A 17,027-nucleotide genomic window follows, 5' to 3' on the forward strand; every position below is an offset into this window, starting at 1 on the left:
AAAGGACTGATGACTGTTGATGAAGCGAAAGAGGTATGTAAGAATCGCAGCAAATGACGTTCCATAGTCTCTGCCTGTCCCCATGGGAGACAGACGTGGTTATGGATATATGCAAAAGAAAGCAGACAACATTTCAGAAAATCAGACATTCAGTTAGACCAGCATAGCAACTTCAATCGACTCCTTTAAGAGATAAAAGACAAAATCTATGCAATCATTGTCAACAGTCTCCTTGAAATAGACACTGCCATCCTACACTAGATTAGAATACTCAACAATGTACTTCAACAAACAAATAAAACAACAACAACAAAGCAACATAATCGTTAATTAGGCAACAGAGAGCAATTCGCTCTAAAGTCAACGTACGCATCTAACTATGCATTACCAGTATATCTTGGTCTCCCTTTCTATAATATCTCTAGGCATACGACGGCCAATTTATACTGGTTATGTATAGCTTCATGAGTAGTGTAATACTGAATTTTGCCGCGTGGCGCGTTCATGCATTAACTATAACATTATGCAACGTAATGTTAGGTAGAGATAGCCACACATCATGCTACACAAACCAGTATAAACTGACACTTGAATGTGCAGAAAGATCTTACAAAGCGAGGTCAAGATAAACTGGTTTTGTATAGTGTAAGGTGTCATACACAATGTACATAATGCACATCAACCAAAACAAACCAGTATAAACTGACCCTCGAATATGTGGAAAGGTCATACAACGCGAGACCAAGTTAAACCGGTTCTGTATAGTGTGAGGTGTCATATACAATGTACATGATGCACAAACTTACGTTGTAAATCAAAACATGCGTTTCTGTCTAATTTAGAACATGTTTGCTTGTCCCGTCTGTTATGGGTTGTTTACGATAGTTATGGCTCATTTAGGACTGCTTGAATTAAGGTAATGCTGTGTAGCAAACAGAAATTAGGACATATACTTGTTACCATGGTCTAACATTTTCCGCGGTTCTATTCATTCCGAGAACCCGTTCTTGGACGCTGTGCCAATTTGGGAACACCTAATAATTAAGGGGTTTTTTTTTGAGGGGGAAATCATCCAATGACTTCTCCCATCTTGGGCGAGGCGAGAGGGAGTGTCAGACTCTTACTGATTAAATACCACCCCGCTCCTTCTCCTGCTTTTCGAGCCGGAGCCCCGGAGAAACGTTGTATTCTATAGCGTAAATAAATAAATACATTTAAAGACAAAACCTTCATTTTTCTATTTATATACTATTAATGGGTTAATTAGCTACATTAAATTCAAAACAGACGGACAGAGGCGGCAGCGCTCTCTGAAAGACTTGAACCTTTGTATCTACATAGGAATTGGCGTAGTCTCTGCCTACATGAGACAGGCGTGAAGATATGCGTATGTTGATGTTATACGTCATATTGATGTTGTTATATTTTTATAATAACTATTGTAAGACATAACTAAATTAACTAACGGTTTACTCATCGCCGCGTCCACCCACGCTGCTTATGAGGAAGAGTCCCTCTGTGTCCCGAAACTAGTAGGGCTTTTCTCAATACCTATATTTACGTAAGTGAACTGTTAGTTTTAGTTAATTAATGTTTTTGGTTTTAGGAAACTAATATTTTATATTTGTTATAGATTATCTTCAATGTGACAAGAAAGCACCACAAAGCACTAGTCAGGTGTGAAGTCAGCAATACTGTCGGGAAGAGTGATGGGAATATCACCTTAGAAGTCACCTGTAAGTATCATTTTAAATGGCATTTTCGTTTGAACTTAAATTGGTACTGGCAACGAAGGTGTTTGGTATGCTGGTAAGTAAATAAAGATTATTTATTTAATACTATTCAGTATCTGTAGACAGTTTAGTAATAGTTGAAAATGTAATAGGGTAGATGATTAATTATTTATTTCAATGTCCGTCTCGTAGATTATTTAAAAATTTTAGAGAGAGACTACGTACAAGAGTACGTGACTCTTGAAGACAAATTGATTTAAAATATCACGTAACCTCACTTGTAGGTACATTTTATAACACACACTCTTAAACTTTAATTCGTTTTATCTAAGTATTTTTAATTAATTAATTCTTTATATATTTTTTATAAAACGTTGTAAAATTAATAGACTAATTAATAATTTTGCATACCTTATCGTCTTGGTTCTCGACCAATCGATTAATCATCAATACAGTTTATAGAATAATGCAACAAGGTAAAAAAAATTAGCCCAAACACTGGAAACACCCAACCAATTATTTCAGGGTTTTACTATTCAACAAACACGTCATGCTTCGGTTTTGTAGTGGAAGAAATAGCCGCGTTGTTTATACCGATGATACACACCATAACATGCGCGCGCTCACCCACTTCTCGTGACGTCATGAAGCTCAACGCTGATTGGTCGGACGGGAAAATGTTTGGGATACTGAAATTTGGAATGCTGTGGCTTTTTGTAAAACTGTAATGTTTAATTGACGGACGTTGCAATTGTTTGGTGACACGTAGATACATTATTTTTTCAACAAAACCATAAAGTTTTATATGAATGATAATGAATTTTGTTATGTAGCAACGTACAGGGTACTTTCAAAAACTATTTTAATATACAACATTGTCCGCCATACTCAAGAGATGATTAAATAATAATTAAATATTTGTATTTCTTACGATTTTGCTTAAAAACCAGGAGTGGCTTAAGGAGCGGATACTTACGCAACACTGAGTATGGCAGTTTAGTCTCAGTTTCCACGTAAGGACCAAAATTCGAAAAGTATTTGTCATTTTAATTCCCAAACAAACGGACCATTAAAATCAGCAGATACAAAAATAATTTCACATACTATTTAACCATATTCAATAGCATCTATTACAAAATACTTCTTCATCAATCTATAACACAAACCTTTGTCTACAGACCCACCAACGTTCAGAACGAGGCCTCAGAATGTGGAGACTGACATCGGCTCCAGTGTCGTACTGAGCTGTGATGTTGATGGCCAGCCCCAGCCGGAGATCAGGTGGCTGTTCCACGAACCAGGACGGATAGGGGTAAGTGAATACCATGATGGCAAATATACGTTTTGGGAAATAAGGATTAGGAGGCTACCTAGCACTTGACAGACAGACTGACAACATAAGACTATAAGAAGTACATGGCTAATTTAGGAATAATTGAAATCCTAACGTCCGCGCAATTTTGGTAAAAAGTTACAATGTCTTTGGCTTATGGTGGTGATGATGATGATGATGAGTACACGTTGATTTTAAAACAGAAACTCGGCTCGACTAAGTTTAGACGAATTTAAGCTTTTATTGGCTTGTTCTTAGTTTCGGTTCCCATGAATGGACGTTCATGTAATTGTGTGATAATAATAATATGAAGTAATGACCGTTTGTGCTCGATAATCTATATTTCCCAACCAAACGTGATTACGCATTTAGCTTTAGAACAACTAGATAGATTTCACAATGTTCTGATTTTTTGATTTAAACCTAGCATTCTGTAACCAATGAAGTGACAATTTTTTCCTAAATATTTTTAGTACTAATGTTCAAATAATGTATCTACATTTTGTTTCTAAGACAAAATCTTTCAGCAATATATGAAATTCAATATTTCTACAAGTATAAAGTGTGTCGGCAATCTTTTAAAACATTGCGTCAAACCTATAAGTATTCGTCAGCATGACTAAGACTCCATCTAACCACATAAACATGTGCTAACATTAGATCAGACATAGATTTTATTTAAAATTATTACTGACTGAGATTTGCAATATAATATTTCAAAATTTAACACTACTTTTTTATCCTGGTTTGTTATCGCCCCAATCGAACGATTGAAGATCGATCCCATCGATCGGTGGTGGAATGAATAAGTCGATGTAGACCGATAGTTTCTAAACACCAATCGTCTATAGCCGATAGATATCCACGATCGATGGTAGTTTGGATTGGTCGACGCATGTAAATATATTTCGAAAGACACGGTTGGTACGAATATAGCCGATTAACTGATCTACGCCGACCGACAATCGGGTAACGGGTTCATAAAGTAAAATAAAAAACCAAATTTAAACGGAGCAACTCATTTTTTTTGATCTTTCAAATCGTTGTTTCGGGTCTGATGACGTGTCATCTGATGATGCTTAGCAATCTCTGTATGTCTCATGTAAACATAGACCAATGTAGTACAGTTGAATGACATAATATAACTAGTCAATACAACAACAAAAAAATATCATTAATAAAAAAAAAACTAGCTTCATTGACAGACAGACTGACGAAAGAAGAAGGGCCTATTTTAGGAATAATTGAAATAAATGCTTTGACTTTGACTTGGCCTTTTTGGACAGTGGACGTCTTCAGGCTTAGTATGGTGATGATAATGATGATGATGAGTATACGTTAACCACCATCCATTTATTAATGTTCTTGGCTGACACCGACTTCAAAAATAACAATAATTTAGTACGAACTTACAGCTATTTCTGTGAGTTTGTTAGTTGATCTATTAAGTATGTTGAGAAGATACGCAACTGTTTATTTTAATTGTAGTGCATAGTAATTTGTTTTGGAATAATCAGTTTTTTGAAGCTGGATAATTTTATTTGTTAAAATTGTTATCTACATTCTTGATTCTAAGACAATAACTTATTTCAGCAATGGGCCGATATGAAACGCGCTGCTCAATATTTAATTGACATAGTATTAATAGTGTGTCGGCAATATTTACGCACAATTACGTCAAACCTATAAGTATTTTCAAATGTATATTAAGATACCCTTACCATCTGAACCGACAGCTGACAAACATGTGCATTAACATAGTCAGTTGTCAGACACAAATAGATTAGATATTTACATAATTATACAGTCATGACTGAGATTTGCAATGTAATAATATTTCAAAATATTACACTAGCTTTTCATCCTGGTTTGTCATCGCACCAATCAAACGATCGAACCCATCGATGGGTTGTGGAATGGATTAGTCGATGTAGATCGATAGTTTCTATCACACACCAATCGTTCGATAGCCGATAGATGCCATCGATCGATGGTCGACGCATGTGAATATATTTCGAAAGACACTGATAAAATTTAGTCGGGGTGAACTATGTCGACCGATACCATCGACTGACAATCGGCAACATTATCCTGTCATAAAGTAAAATCAAATTTAAATAAATAATCATGATATGAATTATTTGTTATTTCTATATTTTTACGCTTAGCACTTTCCGTAGCCATCCCTTTGATCAATGTAATACTTTGAATGACATATAACTATTCAGTACAGTTAAAATAAAAAATATAATTAAAAATCAAACTGTATTATTACATACCAATCAACATCATACTAAACAATAGACAAATGAATAGAATATCACATATCGAATATTTATCACAGTTTTCCAAGTCAGACAGTATTATTTGAACATGTAATATTTCAGCAGGTCAAAGGAAAAGCTCCCAACTTGAAGGTGTACGTGAATTCGGAGACAGCTGGACGGTACATCTGCAAGGTCATCGAGGAAGGGTATCCTGAGATTGAGAGTGAAGCTACCATCTTCATTAAGAGTGAGTATTCTACTCTCTTATAAGTCATACTCTCTTATAAGTCTTGGAAGTTATACAGATACTCTCTTATAAGTCTTGGAAGATTTAATGTTTTACGGCGTACTTACGTTACTGTTTGATGAGGTTACTCGATTAGTTTCAAGCGATGTAGGGGCTCATAGTAATGAAGAGCTCATAGTCATAGAGCAGTGTTGTTCGAGTAGTTTAAATAATTATGAAATGTCTCTGATTGTGACAAGTTGGTTCCTATAGATACTTTAAGTACAACAAGACAGTCGCAAAAATAAACAGATGTCATAAAAAACAATTTATTGGCTTATTTACGTAACTGTTAGACGAAGAACTCGACTAGTTTCAAGCCATACTAGAGGCTTATATTCATGAGCAGCATTACGCGACACACGACGCGGTGACTGTCGCGCTGCTAAACAGTTGCGTGAGTAAGCCGATAACATATTTAATTACTATGTTAGTATGTCTCACGAAAGTTATTATAAAATCATGAAAAAATGTTTACTTCCCCGTAGGTGCTCCAAGAATCCTTTCGAACCGAACTCAGTTTGGTATGGAGGGAGAGAGTGTGAGGATAGAATGTGCTGCACGATCAGTTCCGAAGCCTGATGACATCAGGTGGTACTTTGAGGGACGGGAGATCAGTGTCATTCAGGATCCGGTGAGTATTCTTTAATTAGAAAAAATAATTAAGAAAATTCATTATCAAAACCTCAATTTTAAGATTAAAATTGATCAATCTTTGAAAAAGATATGTTTTCTGAACTACTTTCACTACTAGGGATTATAACTCTGATTTAATTCTTCGAATCAGAAACAGTCCTACTCTAAAAACACCTCAAAATATACGCTACCTTTCTTTGAAGGGGGAAAATCATCCAATGCCTTTTCACGCTTTGTGTGAAACAATAGGGAGTGTCAGACTCTTACTGACCATAAACCACCAAGTCCCTACTCCTGCTTTTCAAGCCGGAGCCCCGGTAACATGCTAAGCAGTCCGCAGTAACTTTGATACTTTAAAGTTCCCATTACTCTAGGGCCCATAGTAAAATTGACGAGGAAGCTAAATTCATTATTCCTTCACAGGACTACGCGACATTAGAAGAGACCTTACCAGATGGTGTGATAAAGTCCAGCCTGGTGATCAGAGCCAGTCAGTCCAGACACTATGGCCAGTACAACTGCAGTGTCACTAATGAGTATGGAAACGCCAATGCTGCTATTATGCTGAAGCCTTTGAGTAAGTGTCGTACACAACGTTGTTACATTTTCAAAATTGTAAAAATCTTGATTTTTGATTAAATTTCTTTGTTGGTTAGTGGTTCCGAGTGCAATTAGGTTACATAAGGAGTGAAATAAATGTTTTGATTTTTTTTTATTTTCTGTGATGCCTGAACCGGTCCTTTACGTAACCCTGGATATTTTGTGATCATATAGTCAAAAACTATGAAATCTAGGCTCAACTGACAATTTCAAAATTAAAACCCCCAATAACACTCTTCCTAACTGATTGATCCTCTATCAAAAATGTAGTTTTTTTATGGTTTAAGCCGGTAAATGAGTAGACGGATCCCCTGAGGGTGAGCAATCGCCGCAGCCCATGCACAATCGAAACACCAGGGGCGTTACAAGTGTGTTGCCGGCCCATTCGTGCCGAAGCATGTTTTCTTCCACACTTATAATTACTCGTATGTAGTTCTTAACAAAAATCTTCTTTGCAGAAACCCTACCACTATACATAATCCTGATAGGCGTGACATCTGGCATCGTGATATTCTCTGCCTTCATCATTCTGGTCGTGGTCTGCCATCGCAGGAGACGGAAGAAGGGCCAGATGAATGAGAAACCAGATGTGACTGTCACCACGGGAGATGTTTACAATAAAGAGAGTGATAGGAGCTCCAATATCAGCGATCTGAAGCCGCAGCTGCCTCAAAGTGATGGGAGCTATGAATTGGTAAGTTCTAGAAGTAGAAAAGAAGAAAGAAGTTAAGGGGGGACTTATGTTCTTGATTAGGGGGAACTGCGAATAGTTTTGTGGCTTTAAGTTCCAAAAATAAATTAAGGATTTAGTTTGCATATAAAATTAGTTCATATATTAACTTTTTTTACTAGGGCAAAATCATCCAATGACTTCTTCCGCTTTGGGCGAAGCGAGAAGGAGTATCTCTTACTGACTAAAAACCACCCCGTCCCTGAGAAGCGAGAAGGAGTATCTCTTACAGACTAAAAACCACCCCGTCCCTACTCCTTCTTTTTGAGCCGGAGTCCTGGTAAATCCGCTAGGTAATCCCCAGTTCCGGTTCATACAATATCTACACGCACACAATTTTTTTTTTTATGAAACGTTCAGTAAACTTGATTTTGTCCAATTTTTTCCAAACCTAGAAAACCCTCATCAGTTAAGTCGTAATAACATCAAAAGCAAACATCTACAATAACGTCCCTTCTCCGCAGGACTACACAAGCTCCGATCGTTCAGACAGCAAGCTGCATGCAGGCCTACCTCTGGCAGGACCTGTGCCTCTCCCCAACCTTCGCCATGACGACCCTCTGATGCAGTTCCGATATAGCAACGATTACTCCGATCCAACGTATAGTGATCCTTATTTTAAGGTGAGTTAAGGTTTATTATTGTATGTTTATGCTTGTAGTGACTGTCATATTGGTTTAATGTTTAGGTATAAAGGTAAAAGTTCTTAAATAACGTCTTAGTTTTTGGGCTTAGAAAAAGTACCAATAAGATCTTATTCGTTGTTTTATTATCTATTCCTATAGTTTTAACGTATATTCTCAAATTATAGTTTCTGCCAGTGGCTTCGCCCGCAGTTTCCGTGTGAATAAAAAGTATCATATCACCCAAATCAGCTCATACCCTGTCTGTATACCAAATTTCTTCAAAATCCGTTCAATAGTTTCAACGTGATTGACGGAAACAATAGTATGATGAAACTTTTCTAAGTTCGATAATTTGTACAAGTCTTACAATTAGGAAATAATGCTGTTTTACTTAACCAAGCTACATAAACCTGCTGTATATGATGTAATGTCAACAGTAGAAAATTTGAGTAGCCCATTCCTTACAAACTTATTGTCTACGAATTAGATTTTTGAGATCATGCATGACTATGTTCACTGTGGGATCACAATAGTAACAAAAATCAAAATAGTAACACCATTTTGAAATACATACTCAAAAACATTTCCGTACTACTACAAGACCATCAATCTTCACAATAAAGCTTTCACAAAAACCATAATACTAACGAAAAAACCCTAACATTTTGAGTGCCTAAATCAAAATCGAATATAAGTAGCAACTCAACTGAGCACTTTAGCATACCATAATATTTTCTATTTTACCATTTTTTTTCACAAAGAAAACCTCAGCTAATACCGCATCAAAGGAAAAACATATTTTCGCAAGCTGAAATTCAGATCAAACTACAAAAGCGAAAAAGAAACCAATTTGACAGTCACAAGTTATCTGAAATAATACCTTTTGTATGTAAAGGGTAGGAAAGTGAAGGCAGAAAATCCATTCTGAACAGACGATGTTATTTATTTTGTGTTTTTTCCAAAATTGACTCATAAGTTTTGTGTGTTAGATATCATTTTAGCTTATCAAGAGCTATTATAAAATTTGTTTGGATATTAAAATTAATTTTTTGCATGTAGTTATTAGTTAGGTATTGACACAAAATTCTTAACAGGTATCAATACGAGATTGAAAATCAAAGAAATTTGATGTTAAAGTTTCTAAATGAAATCAATTTTTGTTGTGATCAACGATATACAATTTCGACGTAACATTTAAATCAATTAAAGAAAAAAATATACAAAAATTCTCTCTTACATTTATTTAACTCAAGACATTAAAACAGCCCCAATAAGTAGTTAGTAATAACACTTGTGTTGAGTTTGTCTCGCTGCTATATTGATAGCCAATCAAACTGGATTCTCTGCCTTCACTCCCCAACTTAACCTACTGCGGTAAAATAAAGGCGGTATGTTTCACGGCAGAGCCCCGCGGGGTACGTGTACGACTACCCACAAGGGTACGCGCCGCCCCCCCACCTCCGCGTACAGTCGCCCCCCCTCGAGCCTCCTAGTAGGTAAGTACATGATTATTTTATTTTTATTTTCTTTATTGTGAGAGTTAAAAGGGGAATTAGGGTTGTCACCTACTTGAATGTGTGGTTGGACATTCGATGTTCGATTGTTATTTTGTGGCAAAGATTTGGTTTTTGTTTGTAGCGTTATTTTGGTTTTAAAGTAAAAAAATATGTTTATATAATATTTTAGTTATTTAAAGGTAATTGATGTTTAATACAAAAGCATGATTACTCCTCGTTACGCGTCAGAGTTATAGTAATTTAAAAAAAACTATGCAAGAAGTCATGCATATTATTTAGTGATATTATTTTAATTAGTCAATTCGTTATTTTATATATTTCTTGAAAGTATTAAATAGTATACTAAATATACAATACTGTATACTAAGTTGCATTTCAATTAAATTTAAAGTAGCTACTCTACTTTGTAAGTGCCAACCCTAAGGAAACTGGTAAAATGCGGTTTTCTTTCGTTTAGATAGTTTGTGGGTTTAAAATGTATTTTTATTCGACTATGAAATGATAATCCGATTGTATTTGTATTTTTGTAATATAAATATTACGTTGCAAATGCGCATAGACTTCTCGGAATCCATTTATGCCAACATTTAATTAAAAGCATACAAATACGTATTTCAGAATATTTCTGAATAATATTTTTTTTAAAAGCGAATCGCCATAATTTTTTCCTTATCATAATTTTGAAAAATACTAGCTGAGAACTGCATAAAAATTGGTTCAACCAAATACGAGATAATCGCGCTCAAACATACATACTACAAATTAAACCGATAACCTCCTTTTTTGAACTCAGTTATAAGTTACATAAGAAGTAGGCATGTGTTTATATTCAATTGAAATTTTCTATGATTTTTACAATAGATTTCTATTAAAAACAGCTTTTGTCTAATTCTTAAAAAAGCACAAATTGTACATGAAAGATACACAAACTCAGAAGCCTTAACGACAATTTCTTCCCTACAGATCATTACAAGGTTCATTGACGCGCAGCATCGACACGGCGTCAACGCTTCCATTGTCAGCCGGCAATGGATCGCAAAACAACACGTTACAACGAACGACCAAGTCTTCAGATGAAACGGACGCAATTAATAGCCTGGGACTTCCAGTTGGTGATGGTTTGTATTAGTTTTTTGTGTATTTATTAATATTGTATTGTATTGTAACACACACTTGTTTACAAAATATTGTATTGTAACACCCACTATGTTATTAGTAAATATTATATTGTAACACCTCCCTTTTTAACCAGTTATGTTATGAGTTCCTTATAACTATGATGATGGTGATGAGTGCACAATGTGATCTGTTTCGCAAAATTGTTGAAAAGTCGGTGAATATATTATAGGTATAGGTAATAATCAAACCCTACACACTTCGCTCCCTGGAGCAGCGAACTACCTAGCAGTTTACCGGGGCTATGACTCGAAGAGCAGAAGTAAGAACGGGGTGGTTTATAGTCAGTAAGAGTCTGACACTCCGTCTAGCTTGACCCAAGGCGGGAGAAGTCGTAGTTTGATTTTCCCCCATCAAAAAAAGTCCTTCGCACGGCAGTTGCACTTGCATCCATTGGACCAATGAAGCTGTAATACACATACCTATACTTTGTTCATAAGTATTGATAATGATGGTAAATAAAACCACCATTGCTAAATAACAAAAAAAAAAAACATTCGTAGCACTCTAGTCTTAGTAGTACTTTTTCGTAGCTGCTACGAAAAAAATAATTCGCGCCTTTCTAACTAGATGGCGTTACGAGTCTCGATTAGTATAAAAATGTAAAAATGTTTGTTTGTTTTTATTTGTAGCGTCCCCGACACCTATATATGCCCAGCCGAACACAAAACCTCAACCTAATGTGGATTTGAGGTACTCAGCTACGTATGGGAACCCGTACTTGAGGAATAGTAATATGGGTAAGTTGAAGTTCGCTATTTATTTGATTTTATTAAGAAGTTTACGTGTCTTTTGTTTCTGAAGGACTTTAGGTAATTGGTGATTATTTAGAGAGGTAATAATAATAATTATATCTAAACTTTTCTTCAAGATTAAAAAAAATACTTTGTATGGAATGGTTATGGTTATGAAATTGTATTTTTATACAATAATAATACGAATTCTATCATTCGAACTTGAGACGGGATATTTTCCAAGTTTATTTATGTTAATGTGTCTCAAGTTCTAATGATAGTGTTAGTGACCATCTCAGTTTAAAAATACGAATTATTTTTTTTCATAAAGCATACAGAATACATATGTAAATGTGTCAATAGTGTCAATTATTACTTCAAGATAGGTAACAAGCATATTAACAAACTATAAAATAATTATACCGAACACCAACAAAAACCTTACACAATAAAAACGAAACCTCACAAAATAAAAAAAAACCTCACACAAAATTAAACCTTAACCCTTCTCCAATACAGGTTATAGCAGTCAAGTGCACACAGCGAAGCCGGCGTCCACACCAGCACCGCCCCCTTACTCGGCAGTCAGAAACTCTGTCGTTTTGCCTACAGGTAAATAGGCGTCTGGTGAGAAAAGGGGTGAGCAGAATTCCTTATTGAGAATGCTTTACCTTTTTTTTATAATAACTATCTTGAGACATAGTTACTAAATTAAGTAAAATTCACGGTTTACTCAAACGAGAAAAGCTCTACTAGTTTCGAGACATAGAGGGACTCTTTATCGCGGCTGACGTGGCCACGTCGCGTATTTCTATCAAGTAGCGTTAGTAGGCTGCTCATGATGAAGAGTCCCTCCGTGACTCGAAACTAGTAGAGCTTTTCTCCTTTACCTTTTTTTGTTATAAATTTTCTAAAAATATCGTATAACCTACTTTTTTAATTTATAGTTTTTATACTATACGAGTATTTTTAGTGTAGATAAAATAGTGGCAATATTATGAATTTGTCTGCACTACTATGAGCACACTTAAATATTTTTGAGCACAATTCATGATCACAAAGTCTTAGCAACCTCTAAACCAACTAAGCTAACCCAGTCACCAAATGACATAATCCAAAAAAAACCTACTTCCCAAATACGTAACTAATAAATAAACAATAATATTCTAACCAGTCTGCAAAGTTATATTGCCAAGTACAGCCATTGCGAGCTCAATTGTTTGTGTTTAGTAACTTCCACTGAATTACGATCGATCTCACCACAGCGTGTTGCCAAAGTCGCATAAATCTAATTGCATTCGAAGTGAGACTTGAATTATTTATTGGTCCAACTTGCTACTTAAGTTCGTAGTTTTATTTTCGGGGTTCGATTGGCGATGGGGTTTTTTGAAATCGGGTTTTAGCGGTTTTGTCGGTTGGGGTTTTTGTGTGGTGTCAAGTTTTGCCGCAAACTTGTTTGCCAACGACATTTGTTTTAAGTTTTATTTATTGAATTTACATTTATAAATAGTAGTTATTGGGTTGGTATTTTGTACCGCGGTATAATTTTGTAGCATTGAACTAGAAGTAAGTTGGGCTTACTGTCGACGCGTTACTTAACGAATGGATGCAACAGACAACTGACGATAGTTAGTGAGTGACCGCTTCGTAGGTAGTTTTGCAGTTTTTCTAAGCAAGATGCTTATTGCTTATATACATGATTTATCATTTTTAGGCCGCCTATATTAATTTGTAAATGACGCGTCGTAGACAAGCCTTAGTCGAATCAATAGCCTAACTGCCTTATATATCTTAACCTTTGAGCAAGACACAACGTATTTTCTATTGTATCTTATATAAGAACAGATAAGAGGTTAAAAGATCCCCTCCAAAGTTAAAAAAGCGAAGACCAACTAGCGCTATATAAAACAATTTCAAGAACAAGATATTAAAACATTACATTTTTATTAAAATAAAACTCTAACCACCGTACCGGAATACTCTAGTTACATAAAACATTCCGGACAATTTGTATTCCGTATTAAAAATAACAAATGACCATTTTTACTTTTACTAGAACGTTTTTTTCTTCACTTAAGTTAATTGTGGCCATTTTTTACAGGTAATGGTAGTCAGCCGGCTCAGGGCACTCATGTATAGCAGAGGCGTAAAATCATAAGACTAGTGTAAATTGGACTCTTGAAATATCAGCTGAGAAACGCTGAAAGTGTATCATACTATGTTCCTGAATTTTTATATGACTGAGGTGTATATACGATAGGATAAGTCTGAAGGCTTGTTTAATTAATTTTTTGAAAAATACATCGAAGATTTTTGAGTTGTAGAACGAATGCAAAAGAGATGTTTTAACACAGAGAATGAAGGTAAGCGTCCACAGGCCCGCATCGTACGCATTCCGTATGACGTCTTCAGTACGCATCGCATGTAGGCTTTGCTGATGATGCGGTCCGCACGATGCGGATCAGTGGACGCAGTTGTATGAGTTTCTATACAAGACAAACTAAAATCCGTTGCGTGCGATGCGTACGATGCGGGCCTATAGACGCGTACCTTAAGGTATCATTCAAGTATTTTAAAAGTCTTTAACTGAACTGAAAAATGAATTTATTTTCAGCAAAATTGTGTTTTCTCTTTTGCATTCAATTTTTGTATTTCGAATTATAATGACTTGAATAATTTATTGGATTTCGAAAATAATGAAATATTTCGACTGTCTCTTTGTTAATTGTATTGCGTTAACGCGTCAAATTAATTGGACAAAATTATTATTGTACGGTGCAATTCTATGGCTTCGTGTTTGTATAAAAATTAAATGAAATATATATTTTTGTAAATACAATAAATGAATAGATAAATGCATGAAAAATAACTTTCTAATTTTTTTTTTGTAATAATTAAAGTATTTTTGTTACATTCTGTATAAAGAATTTTATTCGCAATATAATGAGTGCATTTTATATATATATTATTATAGTTTACAGATTTCTTTTTTATTTTTATTTTCGTTCTCCGAATCCGAATATTTAGCACGATACGATTGCTCAATAAATAAATCGGTTATTCGGTAACCGATTTTTTTATAATTCCATTAATTTCCAATTAGTATAATAATTATAATTCATTTGTTATATAAACTATACAGACTGAAAATAAAATATTTTATAAATTTTATATAGAAAGAAAAAAATGTCTACGTAGATAAATTTATGATTTTTTGTGCTGTATCGAAATGAATTAATTTTTAACATTCTTTGTATTGTACTGTCGCTTAGTTTTTTCAAACTTTTTACACGACAGTTTCGATTAGATAGATTAAAGTAATTAGCTAAAAATGTCAATGATAGGAAAATCATATTTTCTGTGATAATTATATAGTAAAAAGAAATTAGGATCGCATCTTAGTTCCATTATATACGATAGGTAAGATTCCGTATAATGTGTAACAAGCCAGAATCTATAGTTTTAAAAATACCCCTTATAAACGTGTGCCACTATTTTAATTTTTATTTTCATTTTAAAATGTAAATAGGTATTAAAAATGTAAGTTATTACAGCTTTACAGAATGTCACCTCATTGAATGGGCATATTAATGGCAAAATAACAAATTTTTGTTGTTAAAAAATTTAATTAAAAATGTATAAAAAATATTGCATGATACAGTGTTTTTGTTCTTTGCATGCGATAATTATTATTTGTCATTATTTTTTAAATGGAATAATGATACTATCAGAATAAAACTTTTGATTTTATTATAGTTTTTGGTGTTTTATTTTTTATTCGTCTATTTAGATCCCATTGTGTTACAATTTGTCAAGTTATTTGATATGCAAGTAAACAATAAATTGATTATAATAGGGACAATAAATTGATTTTTTTTTAACATCAACGTCTCGCCTTTTGTCCCCGAAGAGGTAGACAGAGGCGCACATTACGGCACCTAATGCCACTGTACAATGTACAATTGTACACGCACTTTTCACCATTTTTAAATATTAAAAAGAAATACTTCCCTACATAATCTCTTCGTTATCATTCAGTCGTATAGTGATCAGATGGGGTCCAGTAGGGCTGATGTCCGAACGGGAGCTGCGGATTACCTAGCGGTTAGTCTGTTAGTTAGTTACTAGTTACCGGGGCTCCGGCTTGAAGAGCAGGAGTTTTCTACTCCTAGGGGGTGATTTTTAGTCAGTAAGAGTCTGACACTCCCTCTCGCCTCGCCCAAGACGGGAGAAGCCATTGGATGATTTTTGCCCCTAAAATAACTACTCCTGCCTACTCTTGCTTTTCGAGGCCGAATCCCACAGAAGTCCGCACCTCCGATTCAAACTAGCTGACTTTAAAATATATTTGTCCTTCAGAGACAATCAAAACTAACTTTACAAAAAACAAAACCTAGTCTAGACAGTATCTAGTACTCATTATAGACCTAAATTCATCCATCAATTATTAGATCTTAGGCCATTATCAAAGACATTAGCACTGAGATGTACAATCGTCTCATCTCACTTATCTCCTCACAGTTTTTATCAAGTGTCAGACTGGTTTGAAAAAATACTAGATGAGCTTTTGATGGAGTCTGCAGTAATGATTGTGATGTGTCTCCGAGAAAATAGGGTGATAGTACTTTTGTACGTGTGTTTGTGTGTAGATAGATTAAGCCTTACCGCGAGATTGTGAGTGTGTGGGTTTTGATTTTTAAACTTATCGGGTATGTTTGGGTTATTTTGATTCACTGGGATAACTTTGATCCAAATTCTATAACCAATAGGAATTTAGAACAAAGTATATATTGTTTTTTCATTGATCTAAAAGTTTGGGTCAAAATTATATTGTAGGTAAAACTCGATTTTACGGTATTCTTTATATTTGGTTTTTTGTCTGGGAAGAAAGGGGCTATTAAAATACTTATAATTAGGTACATTAGGAATAAAATTATTACTGATAAAACAGTCGTATGAAGATTTAATTTCTTAAAAATAATTTTATGCTGGTAGGAAGTTACACAGAGGTGTGAGTCACAGTAGACTGCCTCGTTGGTCGAGTGGTCGCAAGTGCGACTGCCAGACAAGGAGTTTCGGGTTCGATTCCCGGGTCGGGCAAAGTATTACTGGGATTTTTTTGGTTTTTCGAATATTTCTCAGTAGAATTGTGCCCGATATAGGCTCACCACCTATTACATGAGACTTACAACATAAATTGTGAAAAATGTGTGTACAGGTGTACAGCGGCATTCGTGCTATAATATGCAACTCTGTCCTACATCGTAAAAAAACAAGAATTTAAATTAAACACAGAATCAATTTCCCTTGAACACATCACATAACATCCAATCCTTGTTACCATAGCCCAGCAACGAACAACACTACATTAAATTCCTGGAATCCAAAC

At 34.9% G+C, this 17,027-nt stretch overlaps 1 protein-coding gene across 4 annotated transcripts in view; it reads left to right on the plus strand.

Annotated features, from left to right (window-relative positions):
* Positions 1–15,393, plus strand: part of LOC118276681 (irregular chiasm C-roughest protein) — a 95,517-nt gene extending 80,124 nt beyond the window's left edge. For 2 of the 4 annotated variants that reach the window (XM_035595119.2, XM_035595118.2), the window contains exons 9-20: positions 1,634–1,736; positions 2,912–3,045; positions 5,454–5,580; positions 6,108–6,253; positions 6,679–6,832; positions 7,314–7,549; positions 8,050–8,208; positions 9,616–9,707; positions 10,692–10,846; positions 11,537–11,644; positions 12,158–12,250; positions 13,740–15,393. In XM_035595119.2, the coding sequence (XP_035451012.1) occupies positions 1,634–1,736; positions 2,912–3,045; positions 5,454–5,580; positions 6,108–6,253; positions 6,679–6,832; positions 7,314–7,549; positions 8,050–8,208; positions 9,616–9,707; positions 10,692–10,846; positions 11,537–11,644; positions 12,158–12,250; positions 13,740–13,777 (1,545 nt within the window). In that variant the 3' untranslated portion in view covers positions 13,778–15,393. Of the gene's footprint in view, positions 1–1,633; positions 1,737–2,911; positions 3,046–5,453; positions 5,581–6,107; positions 6,254–6,678; positions 6,833–7,313; positions 7,550–8,049; positions 8,209–9,615; positions 9,708–10,691; positions 10,847–11,536; positions 11,645–12,157; positions 12,278–13,739 lie in introns of all 4 variants that reach the window. The other 2 variants (XM_035595121.2, XM_035595120.2) reach the window with 2 other exon arrangements.
* Positions 15,394–17,027: the final 1,634 nt, after the last annotated feature.

This window comes from Spodoptera frugiperda, chromosome 17, assembly GCF_023101765.2.
Source record: "Spodoptera frugiperda isolate SF20-4 chromosome 17, AGI-APGP_CSIRO_Sfru_2.0, whole genome shotgun sequence".
Taxonomy (NCBI): Eukaryota; Metazoa; Arthropoda; class Insecta; order Lepidoptera; family Noctuidae; genus Spodoptera; species Spodoptera frugiperda.